At 42.0% G+C, this 17,704-nt stretch overlaps 1 protein-coding gene across 3 annotated transcripts in view; it reads left to right on the top strand.

The window, feature by feature from the left end:
• drosha (drosha ribonuclease III) overlaps window positions 1-17,704 on the top strand; it is a 140,102-nt gene that overhangs the window by 28,509 nt on the left and 93,889 nt on the right. For all 3 annotated transcript variants that reach the window (XM_038972881.1, XM_038972882.1, XM_038972880.1), the window contains exons 18-22: window positions 2,749-2,887; window positions 2,998-3,058; window positions 6,324-6,383; window positions 8,795-8,894; window positions 11,623-11,725. In XM_038972881.1, coding sequence (XP_038828809.1) covers window positions 2,749-2,887; window positions 2,998-3,058; window positions 6,324-6,383; window positions 8,795-8,894; window positions 11,623-11,725 — 463 coding nt within the window. The remainder of the gene's footprint in view (window positions 1-2,748; window positions 2,888-2,997; window positions 3,059-6,323; window positions 6,384-8,794; window positions 8,895-11,622; window positions 11,726-17,704) is intronic.

Raw genomic sequence — 17,704 nt, forward strand, 5'->3', positions numbered from 1 at the left:
CAAGATCGTTTTCGGTTAAAGATGTAGTGACGGTTGGAGACATGCAAGCATCGTCGAGGATCTCCTGCCTGCCGCCTCGTCTTCTCTTCTGTTCTTTAAACAACCATCTCCACCGCTCAGTTTTGTCACCCCTGCTCTACATTCTCTTCTACCACCCCCACCACTCCTCTCTTCCCTCACCCACCTCCCCCTTCTCCCCGGGAACAGAGACGGCCCGAAGGTCCTCAATAATTAAACTGTAAAACTCTACCACAGCCCCATCTCAGATGTCATCTCTCTCTCTCTGTGTGTGTGTGTGTGTGTGTGTGTGTGTGTGTGTGTGTGTGTGTGTGTGTGTGTGTGTGTGTGTGTGTGTGTGTGTGTGTGTGTGTGTGTGTGTGTGTACATGCTGGTGACACGTGCAAGAGGCACCAAAGTGGATCATGTTTTCGTATGTCTAATTTCCAACATAATTAATGTAGTCTAATTTATGCTCCAATTCCTTTCATTTTTTAAATTTATTTTGTCTCTGAGACAATGATTGATCTTGCAAAAAGGGTGTCTTTGCATTGATCGAGACATGTTGCTGCTTATAAATGTTTTATGTATTCATATAACAAAATGTTTCTGTCAAGTTTCAAACTGCATCCCAAATGGGACCTTATTCCCCTTGTGCCCTGGTCAAAAGTAGTGCACTATATAAGGAATAAAATGGGATAGGTTGCCATTTGAGACACATACAGACTTTCCTCCTGAGTTATAAAATCAAATGTATTTATAAAGCCCTTTTTCCATCAGCAGATGTCAGAGTGCTTATATATAAAAAAACATCCTTAAACAGCAAGCAATGCAGATGTAGAACCACCGGGGCTAGGAAAAACTCCCCAGAAAGGCAGAAACCTAGAGAGGAACCAGGCTCTGAGGGGTGGCCAGTCCTCTTCTGCCTGTGCCGGTTGGAGATTATAAGAGCCATTAAGGCCAGACCGTTCTTCAAGATGTTCAAAGGTTTATAGATGACTAGCAGGTTCATCTATCACGATTATTCATGTTTAGCCAAAGGCTGTTGAGCAGCCAGTAGACAATGCAATGGTCAGTACATCCAAAGCCCCATAACTTCATGCAGTCATAATTTTGACAGACTAGCATCCTCTCCAGGAACCGGTTTCGCGATAGCGATGGAATGTAGGATTATGTGTGTTTAATTATTATAATTGTTTTTACGATGCATCATTCCTACAATGGCCGAAGATGTCACATGCGTTTCCCAAAACACCACGCAGAGGGAACGGTCGCAAAGTGCGTCGTTGGATCATGAGTCTATACTGATAGGATCAAATGAAAGGGAGCGCTGCTTTCTCTATTCAAGTCTTTCCTTAACATATATTTTAATTATTTCACAATACTGACGATGGATCAGCTCCTAGGGAGATATTACCACCTACGGCTGCAAATATTAAGGCGTGCCTATTCTAATGACTACCCAATAAAAATGCACAAAATCACAGATTTGGCACATCATTGCGCACATGTTAGGCTACACATCATGAACTATACTGATACAATTACAGACAGTAGCCTACCAATAGAAAAATAGAACTCAAATGATTGAACATGACATTTTATTTCAATATGATTGAAATAGGCCTATAGCTTACGGTTTATTTTAATGCCATCGTCTCGGTTTTCATTTGAAGCGTCTTTTTATACAGTGCTTGTTTGTATCAATGGCAAAGACAGTGCAACTTTGTATTTGTAGGCAACTTTGTTCTGAAGATTGTCATGGTCACATAGAGACGGATAACCCACGAAGTTTTGCAGAGATCTTCTGTGTATAAAGTGACGTGGGAGGGCAAAAAAAGCATCTGACGACGCATTTAGCTGTTCAACAAGTGGTCTGAGGCAGCCGTTAGATTCCGAGTCTTTTCAAGTGTAACGTTAACTCTGAGAAGGAGGATTAAGTGCACTGTCTTTGCCACTCGACGGTTGCATCCCAAAAGGCACCATTTTCTCTGTACAGTACACTTCGTTCGACCAGGGCTCATAGAGTGCCATTCGGGACACAGCCGACGTGTCTGACATTTCTCTGTTTGACCAACAGGGATCATTTAGAATTCCAAGTATTTTTGTGTCAACCTTTCAGACAAGAGGACAATAGTTGTGCTCGACTTCTACTCGTGCAAGGTCAAATAGTTCTGAACTGTTGAACGCAGTTCTGTTTCTTTTAGTTAGAACACAAATTGATTTGTTTCTGTTCAAGGATACAACCCTGGTGGCGCCTGGACTGATGATATTGAAACCCCCTCTGTTAACTTTTTACATGTATCTCATTGGAGCTTGAAATTGATTTTAAGTTGGAAACCCGAGCAGTCCGTTGAGAGGAGAGATGAGTTAGTGTTTTTGCTGACAGAAGCTACATTTTGATAATGTTAGATTGATAAATGCTCGGCACGTCTTACTGAGAGTACTACAGCCATCTTCTCTTTTCCCTGTTGTTCCTCGGGCGACGATGTTCGGATGAGACAGACGCCCTGCTTTCCAAACAAAGCACAGTGGTGGGGAATATGTGTAGATCTTCCAGTGTGCTAACTGGCTTTATTTGTTCCAAAATACTTGATTTATTTATACGTCTTTCCATTTGATTCATATTTTTGGGATGCTAATTCCGATGAGTACATACTGTAGCTCAATTGATCCATTCAGATGGTGACACATACGGTCCCAGAAGAATCACCATCAGCAGATTCAGACTTCTTCTCCCTCTCTTTTCAGTTGGCCATGACTCACCCCAGCCACCACCTGAACTTTGGCATGAACCCGGACCACGCCCGTAACTCCCTGTCCAACTGCGGCATCCGCCAGCCCAAGTATGGGGACAGAAAGGTCCACCACATGTACATGAGGAAGAAGGGTGGGTACCTACAGTAGAATACAAACGTGCACACGCACACGTCATCAATATTGATTGATGGATGTTTCTGTTGTCTATGCTGACTAACCAACCTCTGTCTGATTGGTCAGGAATCAACACCTTGATCAACATCATGTCTCGTCTTGGACAAGATGACCCCTCCCCCTCCAGGTAGGCCCTACTTCCATAAGGAGGTCTAAGCAATGTCACCAACTTCTGATGCTGGGGTTATTCTTATTCCAATCCATTATGCAATGTACACTACCGGTCAAAAGTTTTAGAACACCTACTCATTCAAGAGTTTTTCTTTATTTTTACTATTTTCTACATTGTAAAACTATAGTGAAGACATCAACACTATGAAATAACACATACGGAATCATGTAGTAACCAAAAAAGTGTTAAACAAATCAAAATATATTTTATATTTGAGGTTCCTCAAATAGCCACCCTTTGCCTTGATGACAGCTTTGCACATGCTTGGCATTCTCTCAACCAGCTTCACCTGTAATGCTTTTCCAACAGTCTTGAAGGAGTTCCCACATATGCTGAGCACTTGTTGGCTGCTTGTGGCGGTTGGAATCAAAAATCTCCAATTTGAACTCCAAACCAAAGGACAAATTTCCACCCATCTAATGTTCTTTGGTGTCCTTTAGTAGTGGTTTCTTTGCAGCAATTTGACCATGAAGGCCTGATTCACGCAGTGTCCTCTGAACAGTTGATGTTGAGATGTGTGTTACTTGAACTCTGTGAAGCATTTATTTGGGCTACAATTTCTGAGGCTGGTAACTCTAATGAAATTATCCTCTGCAGCAGAGGTAACTCTGGGTCTTCCATTCCTGTGGCGGTCCTCATGAGAGCCAGTTTCATCAGAGCGCTTGGTTTCTTTCAAAGTACTTGACATTTTCCGTATTGACTGACCTTCATGTCTTAAAGTAATGATGTACTGTCATTTCTCTTTGCTTATTTGAGCTGTTCTTGCCATAATATGGACTTGGTCTTTTACCAAATAGGACTATATTCTGTATACCACCCCTACCTTGTCACAACACAACTGATTGGCTCAAACGCATTAAGAAGGAAGGAAATTCCACAAATGACCTTTCAACAAGGCATACCTGTTAATTGAAATGCATTCCAGGTGACTACGTCATGGAGCTGGTTGAGCGAATGCCAAGAGTGTGCAAAGCTGTCATCAAGGCGAAGGGTTTCTATTTGAAGAATCTCAACTATAAAATATATTTGGGATTGGGATGGGATTTGTTTAACACTTTTTTGATTACTACAGGGGTTCGTCCTTTAGAAAGTTGCAACGTTCTGACACATTATTTAAGTGTCAACAACTGGTACACATTATTGCTAGTTTGACCAGTTTTGGTGATCCTCTCCGGCTCATTGTCAAGTCCTCTCATGGTTACGGTCCTAAACCTGGAATGGGTAGCACCATAGAAAGAAGCTGGCTTGATGAAAACGATGTCCATTTTGTCTCTTCTCTTTGGTCGCAATGTCATTTTTTGCAGGTAGGGGGATGTTGACACCTACAGTAGTCGGGCTATAAAGAGTCTATTGTCCTGCTAATCGGGCTACAAGTGTTTGAAAACCTGTTTTCAAAATGCCACCAGCTGGCCATCACTACTGTAAATAAAAACACAGCATCTTGTTTACGTTCCTTATTGTATCCACAATGTCACAAATAATTTGTATCTACCTTTCCAATTACTTTTAGAGTTTGGGATTTACAAATGTGTGCTTTTCATGTCATTTTTCGTTAAATTTAAGTATAACTTTTGACTGACGCCTTTAGTGAGATGTCTAATGCTTGAATATTTAACCATATCTGCCCTACGAATTCATATCTAAGGGGCATTTTTCACAGCATTATTAGTTACATTGTTTTAGTTTGAACGTGCATACTGGCACTAAGAACAGCGGGAATGTTTCCCTAGTCAGCGCCATTATTAGTGCAATGCCCCTTAAAATGTTGCTCCCTGCTACCCAGTGGGGCGTGGTGGGGGTCCACCCCCCCCTCCTCCCTTCCCATGGGCTAGGTCCGTCTTCTGTGCACGGCTCTGCGGCCCATCCCGTGCCTTGAACCTTGCACGCCAACCAGTGTTTCAGTGGATACAGCTGGAGAACTGCAAGGCAATCCCAATGTGCGCCACTCGGGAGCCATGAACAATATATATTGTCCTGCTAATAACAGGGTTAATAATATATCTGTGAGAATATCCAAGGGGCTTTTTTTTATATATAACTCTAACTTAATAATAATAATCGCTTTGTTTTAAAGATAACAATATTTTGAAGATTTCGTTTTCAAATAACGTAAAATGAACAAGAAAAAGGCCGTTCTTGAACATGGGGTGAGAAATTGTTACTAATTTATAAATAAAGCTAGTTTGTTATTTAAAATGATTTATTTCTGTTTTTAGAGGGAGAGAAACCAAAAACCTAGTCATCTCATGGGTCTCCCAGTCAAGGACCGCACGGGTATTGAACCAGCATCTGTAGCAACACAGCTTGTTTGCTATGCAGTGTCTTAGACCGTTGCGCCACTTAGTACAACGTACAACGTACAACATGACTGGTCGGGAGAGTACTACAGTAAGAGCAAAATAATCAGAGCAAAATAAAATACTAAAAACCTTAGTGTAACAACATTTTTAGTAAGTAATAATGAAGATGTGCACAATTATCAGTTTCTATTTAGATTTATGTCGCCCATTCATTGTCAGAGACACAGTAGGACCCAAAAGCATAATCAGAGCTTTAACTCCCCCTTGTGCTGGTCTGGAGCAATGAAGTGGTGACGCAGGGTACCGTACTAAACCACCAATTACCTCTAAGTACCGCGGCATAATCGCAAAACTTTTAGTGGAGCAACCACTATACATGATTCCATATGTATTATTTCATAGTTTTGGTTTCTTCACTATTATTCTACAATGTAGAAAATAGTAAAAAATAATGAAAAACCCTTGAATGAGTAGGTGTTCTAATACTTTTGACCGGTAGTGTATACCTAGCGAATGCAATGTCCCTAAGCCAAGCGGTTGCTGTTTTGCTATGCGGTTTGGCCCTGCACTTAGTTCCATGAGTGAGCTTAAGCATCGTCACCAACCTCTGATGCAGGGGCCTTTTTTATTCCAAAACACCTTTGCATTGTGTGCTATAGATTTGTGAAAGTTTGAGGCTGAATGAATACGCTTGAGAAGAATTAATAAACTTGATTCAAACATGTACAGGCCATATTTCAGGTCGCTATTGGATTTTCACCCCTGATATTTGTCAGATTGTGTTGATTTGGTCTGTCTCAGAGACCTGTGGTTCCTGTGTAAATGTCTGATATACGATAGACTGAGACCTAATAAACACCTCTCTCTCCTCTCTGCCTTCATGTCTCTTTCTTCATTTCTCTCTCTCTCTCTCTTTTCAGGATCAATCACAACGAGCGGCTGGAGTTTCTCGGCGATGCCGTCGTGGAGTTTCTCACCAGGTGAGATTTACTCTTTCTTTGACGGACGCCTCCGCTAATCGAACATGGCGACAACTCCCCCTCTTCTCCCCCCTCTCCTCCTCTTTATTCTAGTCTGTGATTTCCCCCTAATTGGGTATTCGGTTGTAATTTCACCATAGCTCCTTTCATAGAGCCTGCTGAAATTCTCCATGACAACTAGCAGTTAGCTATGAGAATGTTGTGTGTGTGTTATTGACTGAGTCACTCCCAGGTGAGAGGAGACCGCTGTGGTCCAGGCACCACTCAGCTTGCACTGCCACACCACTCATAACACGGTGCTATTATTACTACACTGACTTAGTCGCTGCAACTCTACCTAGATACCTCGGCTGTGTCCCAAATGGAACCATAATCCCAAAGCTGTCATCAAGGCAAAGGGGGACTACTTTGAAGAATCTCAAATATGAAATATATTTTGATTTGTTTAACACTTTTTTGGTTACTACATGATTCCGTATGTGTTATTTCATAGTGTTGATGTCTTCACTATTGTTTTACCATGTAGAAAATAGTAAAAATATAGAAAAACCCTTGAATGAGTAGGTGTGTCCAAACTTTTGACTGCTACTGTGAATATATACAGTATGTATATATCTCCCTCCCAGCACTGCTGTCTGCTGGATTGAACATTTTTAGAACTCGACTACCAGGAGCCGGGAATATATAGAATATTGAAGTGTTAAAGAGCAGGCTGGCTGATTTGAGATGAGAGATCTTGAGATCTTTCGTGGCCATTTAATGCTTCATCTATTCACCACAGGCTTACCTACCTACGGTCCCTTTAAAAATGTCAAGGCTTAACACTCCTTACCAAGGTATTTTCTTTTGTTCGATCCCTCCTCTCTTCTCCTTCACCTCTCTCCATCCTTGTCCTCTTCTTATTGGGATTTATCACAAACAACCACATACTGTAAGCTCTCACACCTGTGCTGACAATGCATTCTAGAAAAACTGTTGCATTTAAATACACTGAAGCATGAAATAAAACAAAATCTCTCAACATGCTGATAGACTTTCATTGTTAACCTATATGCTGATTTTTATTTATTTATTTTATCATGGTTCGAAAACAAAATTTTGAAAAAGTATAGGTTTTAGACTAACAGTGAAATGCTTACTTACGGGACCTTTTCCAACAATGCTATGTTTTCTCTAAATAAGCTTTGTTGTACAATTAAAGGTCAATACACTGCATTTCAAACAGTCAGCAATAATCTAATGAATTCAGGGCCTGTGGAATTATAACTAAGCTAAATATTAGCCTTCTACAACCATAAGACCCACTGTATTATTTTATGTAAATTGTTTAACCAGCTTTTTTGTTGTTGCAATAATCACTGATCGAGATTTCAAGTCTGTCTATGAAAATGCCCTTTTTGTTGCAAATGTAACGAGAACCATTCACAATGCACATCCACTAATAATGACCAACTTCTTATAGCAGACTTTATAGAAAATGTACTCGGGTCTCAAACAATATCTCGAGCACAAGCCCAAGTGCTAGTGAGTAGCCAGCTAAACATTCTATTTCAAGTCTAGCCAACTTGGATCTATTTGCTTGCTAACAATGTAGAACAGTTGGACTGTTACGAATACACTCTCCTTTCCATCTCCAACTATTTTTAACATCCTGCTCAGTTTGTTCAGATATTGAAATCAATTGGCCTACCTGATAAGAAAATAGTTATTTCTCAGAATGAGAACAAGTTGCTAATTCCTTATATAAATGTATTTTTTTTTGCTCATTGTACATTTATGAAACACAAACTAGACAGCTAGCACCTAAGTCTGTGACTTACATGTGTGGCACTGCGCGCGACAAACTGGTACTGTCATTTTAGTACGTTCTTCTCTGTTCTACATTTTGGGAGTTGAGACAACCTTTCTGATGATACCATTGTTATGTTCTCACCTATCAGAGTAAAATAATGTCTAAGCGTTTCGCTGTCCGATTCTGTTGGACCAAACCTAAAATGCAAATAGCGAGTTTAAACTGCTTGTCCGAGAGGAAGAAGTTATCTTTCGTCTTTGTTAGTGGCAGGGGGAGGGGCTCGGTGTCTGCAAGTGGGAATGTACACAGTGGAGAGGAGACGAGACCAAAAAGACAGAACGTTCCTAAAAATGAAAAAAAAAAAATGATAACCTTGATTCTGCGATACAGGCATTTGAAACATGGCGTTAATTCGATATATCGCCCAGCCCTAACTGTGACCCATGGTCAGCCATCTTGGATAATAACAAGTCTTTGGTTGCCTGCACACAGCTGGGGATCTGTGGTCATGTCGGATCTAATGGGTCTCTGGTTGGTTGCCTGCACACAGCTGGGGATCGTGACCCATCGTCAGCCATCTTGGATCTAACGGCTCTGTTTATGTTTCCTGTCTCCACAGTGTTCATCTGTACTACCTGTTCCCCAGTCTGGAGGAAGGAGGGCTCGCCACCTACAGAACAGCCATTGTACAGAACCAGCACCTGGCCATGCTAGCAAAGGTGAGACTTATACCCTTTTTAGGGACAGTTTCCAGGAAAACGATGTAACACTAGTCCTGGACTAAGAAGTGTGTTCAATGGAGGTTCTCCATTGAACGTATGTTTAAATCCAGGACTAGGCTTAGTCTGTGTCTGGGAAACCGGGAAACCGGCCCATAGTGCAATACTTTTAAACATGGCCAATGGGGATCTGGTCATGTAGTTCACAATGTAGGGCAAAATTCCCCAACTGGCACTGTTAATTTTATTTCTGTAAGTTTAAATTTTTTGGGGGACATAAGACTATAAAAACACATTTACAAATCAGCTCCAAGGGATTTCAAATTAGGAAATTTGTTCCAAAGTATTCACACGCATAATAGAGAGCGATATGTGATCGTCTACAAATATCAGCAAGGTTTGAAATGATTGTTTTCGACATATCCGTTGGAGCTTGTCGCTGCGCATTTTTTTTTTTGCTACAACTTATGTTAATTGTCCATGTTTGAGTGCATCAAAACCGTGATGTGTCATGGGTAAATTGTGACCGACTGACTGATCTACGAATAATATTGAGTGGTTATTGATGATGCAAGATGATTTGTAGATTTGACTTTAAAGTCGGCTGCAATGTCGAACACGCCCATTATGTTCCGGACCCCTGAACATCCGCTCAAGAAGAAATCGGCCCAGGTTGAATGATCCCTGATGTAGGGATGTAGTTGATGATCCCTGATGTAGTTAAATAAAGGTTCAATAGAAATAAAAGATTTGTCTGGGATCGGGTGCCATTTCAAACACAGCCTAAGACGGTTCTACTCTAAAGGTCACAGAGTGTGGATATGAGCGCCAATAAGAGAGTGTTCACCACAGAGATGGATAGAAACCAGTTTTTATTGTTTCTGCCTCTCCTTTATAACTTCCTTGTAAGAGTACACAGGGGAGAGAAGTAATTCTGTCTCCCCCCCCCCCCCCCCACCACACCCCTCTCCATCTCTCTTTCTCTCTCTTTTCCCTCTTCTGTCTGTAATTAGAGTTAAAAGGTTGTTGTTCTTCAGGTCTAGTATTAGTGTTGCAGGTTCCCTACAGACCGTTCCCAACTTCCCCCATTCCGAGATGCCACTCTCCTGAAGCAGCAGCATATTACCAAGCTCACACACACACACAAAACACACACCTCTCGGCCCCTCTCCTGTGGCAACAGCGTATTGCCAAAAACATGCCAAACACTTCTGCCTGCCATACTACTGGCACTGTTGTTGGAGAAAGAACACTAATCATCCCATGATGTGGAGAAAAGCAATTAAATCTTTCATCTTTCATGTTGCTCCCCCCTGAATACCAAGATGCAGCTGCCTGCATTCATGTTAGCGCTATCGCTGGGTGCATGAATCCCAAGTGGCACTCAATACCCCTATATAGTGCACTACTTTTGACCAGAGCCCTATGGGTCCTGGTAAAAAGTAGTGCACTACTTAGGGCAATAGGGTGCTATTTGGGACGCAACCTCACTTTGGCTCGTTTCAATTTGCCATTTACAGGAAAGTGAGTGTGATACAATATGCAACGGTTGCCAAGTTGTTTCCCAGTTCTTCTTAAGCCAGCGAAACATCTACTCCTTCTCTGCACAAGAACACTTGTAATTATCTCTTGAAAAATGTTTTCAGATAGCAACAGGCGTAAGCCGACACTTCACTTGTAAAACTTGAAAGTCGAACAGCAAGTTCCCTGTAAGTTATTTAGGCCTAGTATTTATATTAAGTTTTTTCCCTTCCAAATGTAATTATCACGTTTATCTTTCTAATTAATGAATCGTCTGAAGTTGTTGATGCATAGTCATGTATTTTAATTTTAATTTGGTAAAGTAGCTACATTGCTATTACTGCAAACAATACTTGATATCAACTGGAAAATAAGACTGCACACATTGTTAATATAGAAACAAATGCACAGGTCACTTATTTGAGAGGATTGATACTATTTGAGATGAAAACAAACAAATATGACTCGCAAATGGCACCCTATTCCCTATTTAGTGATCAAGGCCCATAAGCTCTGGTTTAAAAGTAGTGCTCCGTATAGGGAATAGGGTGCCATGTGGGATTGCGTTTGAGATGTGCTAGGCTGCCAGCCAGTGACAGGCTGGTCTCTACCATGGCCCTCCCTACGCGATCCCTGTCCCTCCAGTAGAATGAAGGTCGGCCCTATGATTTATCAGTTTTAAGTCATGATTATCTGTCCTGTGACTGTCCCCGCTTCCAAATGCTCCTGTCTGTTGTCCAAGTGGCACCCTATTCCCTATATAGTGCACTACTTTTGACCAGGGCCGACACAGTGAGAGCTTACAGATCAGGGCACAGCTGGCCACTCTGTCTCTCTCTCCTACAGACTACAGACCTTTTACTGTAGTTGAGTATCATGCAGAACAGAACAGTGTGGAGTGACTCGGACTGGCGGACTCTGAACCTTTTCAACCCCAAAAAAACACCACCTGGCCGGTCGCTGTATCAGGTAAACATGGAAGTGGCCAGTGTGTAGTTGTCAAAGTACCACCAGGAGAAACCGTTATCATATAACAGCGATGGTGTTATATTAAGATAGCCCGCTAGCCCGAAGCTAGTACTTTTCAGACCACGCTAGTAGAAAATGTGCCAAACTGGCCCAGCAGGCCAGTGAACTGTTGCTTTTCCTAGTATTGCATGGCACAGGTTGTGACTGTATGTGTTGGTATGTTTCATGCTTTGCCTAGAAACTGGAGTTGGATCGCTTCATGCTGTATGCCCACGGCCCAGACCTCTGTAGGGAGTCAGACCTGAGGCATGCCATGGCCAACTGCTTTGAAGCGCTCATAGGTGAGTGTACCGATGTGTGTGACTCTCTATCTCTGTCTCGCGCTGTATGTCTTTGTTAGCTATGTACCGTAGCTACACTGAACAAAAATATTAACTTAACTTGCAACAATTTCAAAGATTTTACAGAGTATTTATATAAGGAAATCAGTTAATTGAAATAATTTCATTAGGCCCTAATCTATAGACTTCACATGACTGGGAATACAAATATGCCACTGTTGGTCACATATCTTTAAATAAAAGGAAGCGGCGTGGATCATAAAACCAATCAGTAGCTGGTGTGATCACCATTTGACTCATCTCCTTTGCATAGAGATGATCAGGCTGTTGATTGTGGCCTGTGGAATGTTGTCCCACTCCCCTTCAATGGCTGTGTGAATTTGCTGGATATTGGTTGGAACTGGAACACGCTGTCGTAGACGTCAATCCAGAGCATCCCGAACATGCTCAACGGGTGACATGTCTGGTGAGTATGCAGGCCGTGGAAGAACTGGGACATTTTCAGCTTGCAGGAATTATGTACAGATCCTTGCGACATGGGGCCGTGCATTATCATGCTGAAACATGAGGTGATGGCGGCGGATGAATGTCACGACAATGAGCCTCAGGATCTCGTCACAGTATTTCTGCGCGTTTCAAATTGCCATCGATAAAATGCAATTCTGTTCATTGTCCGTAGCTTATGCCTGCGCCATACCACAACCCCACCGCCACCATGGGGACTCTGTTCACAACATTGACATCAGCAAACCGCTCGTCCAAACGACGCCATACACGCTGTCTGCCATCTGCCCGGTGCATTTGAAACCGGGATTAATCTGTGAAGAGCAAACTTCTCCAGCATGCCAGTGGCCATCGAAGGTGAACATTTGCCCACTGAAGTCCGTTACAATGCCAAACTGCAGTCAGGTCAAGACCCTGGTGAGGTCTATGAGCACCCCTGAGACAATTTCTTACAGTTTGTGTAGAAATTCTGTGGTTGTGCAAACCCTGTTTCATCAGCTGTCCGGGTTGCTGTTCTCTGTCGGTCCCGTAGGTGAAGAAGCCGGATGTGAAGGTCCTGGGCTGGCATGGTTATATGTGGTCTGCTGTTGTGAGGCTGGTTGGATGTGCTTCCAAATCCTCTAGGGAAATTAACATAAAATTATCTGGCAACTGCTCTGGTTGACATTCCTGTAGTCAGCATGCCAATATAAACACAACATGTAAAGTGTTGGTTTCATGAGCTGAAATAAAAGATCCCAGAAATGTTCCGTACGCACACAAAGCTTATTTCTCTCAAATTTGTGCACAAATTTGTTCACATCCCTGTTAGTGAACATCTCTCCTTTGCCAAGATAATTGATCCATCTGTCACTTGTGGCATATCAAGAAGCTGCTTAACTTCTAGTTCCTCCCAAACCCGGATCCGGGAGCACCCCCATCAGTAAAAAAGCTGACTAGCATAGCCTAGCATAGCGTCACAAGTAAATACTAGCATCTAAATATCATTAAATCACAAGTCCAAGACACCAGATGAAAGATACACATCTTGTGAATCCAGCCATCATTTCTGATTTTTAAAATGTTTTACAGGGAAGACACAATATGTAAATCTATTAGCTAACCACGTTAGCAAAAGACACCACTTTTTTTACTCCACCATTTTTTTACTGCATCAGTAGCTATCACAAATTCAAATAAACCAAATAAAGATATAAATAGCCACTAACCAAGAAACAACTTCATCAGATGACAGTCTGATAACATATTTATTGTATAGCATATGTTTTGTTAGAAAAATGTGCATATTTCAGGTATAAATCATAGTTTACCATTGCAGCCACCATCACAACTCTCACCAAAGCAACTAGAATAACTACAGAGACCATCGTGTATTACCTAATTACTCATCATAAAATTTTTCTTAAAAATACACAGCGTACAGCAAATGAAAGACACAGATCTTGTGAATCCAGCCAATATTTCAGATTTTCTAAGTGTTTTACAGCGAAAACACAATATAGCATTATATTAGCTTACCACAATAGCCAGAAACACAACACCATTTACCAGCAGCAAAGGTTAGCGATCGTAACAAACAGGCAAAAGATATATAATTTTTTCACTAACCTTGATATTCTTCATCAGATGACAGTCCTGTAACATCATATTACACAATGCATATAGGGTTTGTTCGAAAATGTGCATATTTAGCGGCACAAATCGTGGTTATACAATGTGATTAGTGGCCAAAACTTCAAGCAATCTGTCCGGCGCAATCTTGGAGAGGCACCTATTCTAATCGATAAGTAATCATAAACTTGACTAAAAAAATACAGGTTGGACAGCAAATGAAAGATACATTAGTTCTTAATGCAACCGCTGTGTTAGATTTTTAAAATTAACGTTACTGCGCAATACAGCGTGCGCTAAAGCGAGACCGCACCGAAATTCATGGCGGAATTATTATTTGACATTCGTCAACATAAATACGAATTAACAGCATAAAGACTGCTTACTATTTGCTGAGCTTCCATCAGAATCTTGGGCAAGGTGTCCTTTCTCCAGAACAATCGTCTTTTGGTTGAAAGATGTCCTCTTCTCCTGTAGAAATAGCAGCTAACGATAGCCATCCACTGGAGAGGTGTCCAACTCGTGATAGCGCGTCACAAAGAAATCCCAGAAAATCGCAATAAACTGATATAAGCTGCTATAAGTCGGTTTAAATTAACTACCTTATGATGTCTTTAACACCTATAACGAATAAAAACATGACCGGAGATATAGAACTGCTAAAACGAAAGCTTTTGCAGGACGCCATTGTGATGTCCCTCTTGCGCCAGGCGCCCCGTTGAAAAGAACGGTACTTCCGTTCCATGAGCTTTTATAGTCCCCCAGATGGTGCAATCCACTCCATTCAAATTCTCACCACTTACTGACATCTAGAGGAAGGCGTATGCAGTGCATGTAGCCCCATAGCTTACATGGGGACTTATAAACTGACCCTAGAACAGGGACCTCGATTTCAGAAATCTCACTTCCTGACAGGAAATGTGCTGCAGAATGAGTTCTGTTTCACTCAGAGAAATAATTCAAACGGTTTTAGAAACTAGAGATTGTTTTCTATCCAATAGTAATAATAATATGCATATTGTACGAGCAAGAATTGAGTACGAGGCAGTTTAATTTGGGAACGAAATTATTACAAAGTGCAAATAGCACCCCCTATTGACAAAAGGTTAAACAGCATGATCACTACACAGGTGCTTCTTGTGCTGGGAACAATAAAAGGCCACTCTAAAATGTGCAGTTTTGTCACACAACACAGATGTCTCAAGTTTTGTGGGAGCATGCAATTGGCATGCCTACTGCAGGAATGTGCAACAGAGCTATTGCCGGAGAATTGAATCCTCATTTCTCTACCATATGCCGCCTCCAACGTCATTTTAGAGAATTTGGCAGTATACTCAACCGGCCTCAACCGCAGACCACGTGTAACCACGCCAGCCCAGGACCTCCACATCCAGCTTCTTCACCTGTGGGGTCATCTGAGGGGGTGCTGAGGAATATTTCTGTCTGTAATAAAGCCCTTTTATGAGGAAAACTCATTCCGATTGGCTGGGCCTGGCTGCTCCTTCTTTCTTACTCTTTTTGTCTCTCTTTTATTGTCTGCAATCTCACTGTAATAAGTAGTGAATAAACATGTGTGATGCCACAGACAGACAGAGGACCCAGTGAGAGAGGGCCTGGCTGTCAGAGAGGCTGAGGAGCCTCCAGTGATGGTTTTGGATCACTAACTCAAAATAGGCCCCTCATGTCGAGAAGTGCGCTGGCGAGTGAGCAAGCGCACACAAGCACTTCCGTTGAAATTGCTTGTCTTGATGTGCCTATTCTTTTGTGACACTTCTGTCATCTCAGCTTCTGTTTTAGCTCCAAGGGTTCCTGAATACCCCTTTTACCCCTCTGTCTTGTCTGTCTAACGCTCTCTCTCTATCTCTCTTTTTCTTTCTCTGAGACAAACCCTGAGTGGAGTCGATGTCATTTCATCCTGTTATCTGTTTCACAGGAAACATGTATATAACACACAGCAGCTCCCACTGTAACATACTCTCACACTTTTTCACTCAAGCGCACACACACACACACACACACACACACACACACACACACACACACACACACACACACACGCACAAGCAAACATCCCAGGGAACGAGTTTATTTTCTTCTTTAGATGCGTCATTTTGGAACGTATCATTTTTAGACATCACTGATCCTTTCCCGTGCCCTTTATTATTATTCACATAGAATTCAGATTTTTTTTCGCAAATCTTTAATTTGTCCTTTTATAAGAAGAAATATGTAATCTGACATGCATCTGCGTCTATCTTTGAAGAGCGTAGCGAGGAGCGGATGGCTTTAAGGGGTTGTTGGATGTGTTTAGTGACCCTCATTTTATTTGTTTATGCGCCGCCGTGACCCTTGAACCCTGGCTATGCAGCAAGTAGTCGGAAGCAGCAGATAACCTCCTACTTTGCATGGGCAGACTGACTCTCCTGTCTCGCTGTGGCACACACAGACACAGTGTCTATTTCTGCTAACCTTGAGGCGGGGCCACTTTGTGCCAGGGAGTGAGAGAGGGAGAGGAATGAAAGAATGGCGGGAGGGAAGGAGAGGGGTGGAAAGGTGGAATCTGCAATGCAAATAGACGCCCGCAACCCTGCATTATTCAAAATGTTAAATGGATAATATAGCTTTTTTTTTTTTTACATCTCTCGTCCTTAACTTCCGTTCTCATTTGAGCTCTTGTGGCCCTGTTCGCCTTTACATTCTCGTTCTCACTTTACCTCTTGTCATGGAAACAAAATACTTTCTCCCTCAGCCTAGTCGGTGGAGCTGCAGCACATCTTCCCTCCTCCCTTTCCCCACCCGCTTCCGTCCTATAGAAACATTTCCAAAGAGGAAAGAATTGAAAAGAAGAAAGGAGCTCCGTTCTGTTTTATGGCCCTAATTTCCTTGTACAGTTGATCTGTGGATTATAGTGTGTCAGCAGCTGCCGGGAAACGCTGCGATGCAGATGATGGATCATTGTGAGGCCCTCTCTTCTCTCTAGTCTCTAAGCTCTTCCTATTAAAAGAGAGGAGGGAAAAGGATTATCTTTCAGTGGTCTGAATATCAGATTTACACAATGTCGAGACTGTGTATTCACTGAGTGAGAACAGCTCCATTGTTAATTGCTGCGGATGGTGGCAGTGGAGGGATAGTTCTCTGTGCTGCTCTTCATTCTCAATCTTTCTCTCGCCCTCTCTCCCCCTCAACCCCTTTTAGTTTGGAATAGTTAAGATGTTTGATGTCGAAATGTAATCAGCAGGCTCTGTGCAGCGACGGCGGTGGCAGAGTTTCATTTATATTTTAGCTTGGTTTATTTTGTCGTTAATGTGCGCCTGCTTTTTGTGCCCGTTGGGTGGCCAGGCTGGAGCAAAATGGAACGGAGAGGGAGAAAAACTGCTTTATTTGTATTTGATGGATTAGAGCCAATGCTTATTTGAATAATTCATTTAAAGTTATTAATGTGACTGTCAGACACTGATATTTGGAGCCCTGGACCCTGTTCATTGGTCATTGAAAGGGCCACTGGGTATTACATTTTTTCCCCTAAAGATAACTGTAGCGAACATCAGTAAAGGAGGTGGTCCTGTGTGGCTCAGTCGGTAGAGCATAGTGCTTGTAACGCCAATGTGTGTGGGTTTGATTCCCGCTGGGGCCAACATACATAAAATGTATGCACATTTGTGTAATAAAGTCTGCTAAATGGCATATATTATGTATTTTATATAGTCAGTCTGGATAAGAGCCACTGCTTAATTACTAATGTAAATGTAGCAGCAGCCTTCCCCTAAACCTGACGCAAGAGAACATGCATATTACAGTTGTTAATGACATGAATGGCCCTGGTTTGCGTCCCAAATGGCACCCTATTCCCTTTATAGTGAATGA

This window comes from Salvelinus namaycush, chromosome 33 (assembly GCF_016432855.1).
Source record: "Salvelinus namaycush isolate Seneca chromosome 33, SaNama_1.0, whole genome shotgun sequence".
Taxonomy (NCBI): Eukaryota; Metazoa; Chordata; class Actinopteri; order Salmoniformes; family Salmonidae; genus Salvelinus; species Salvelinus namaycush.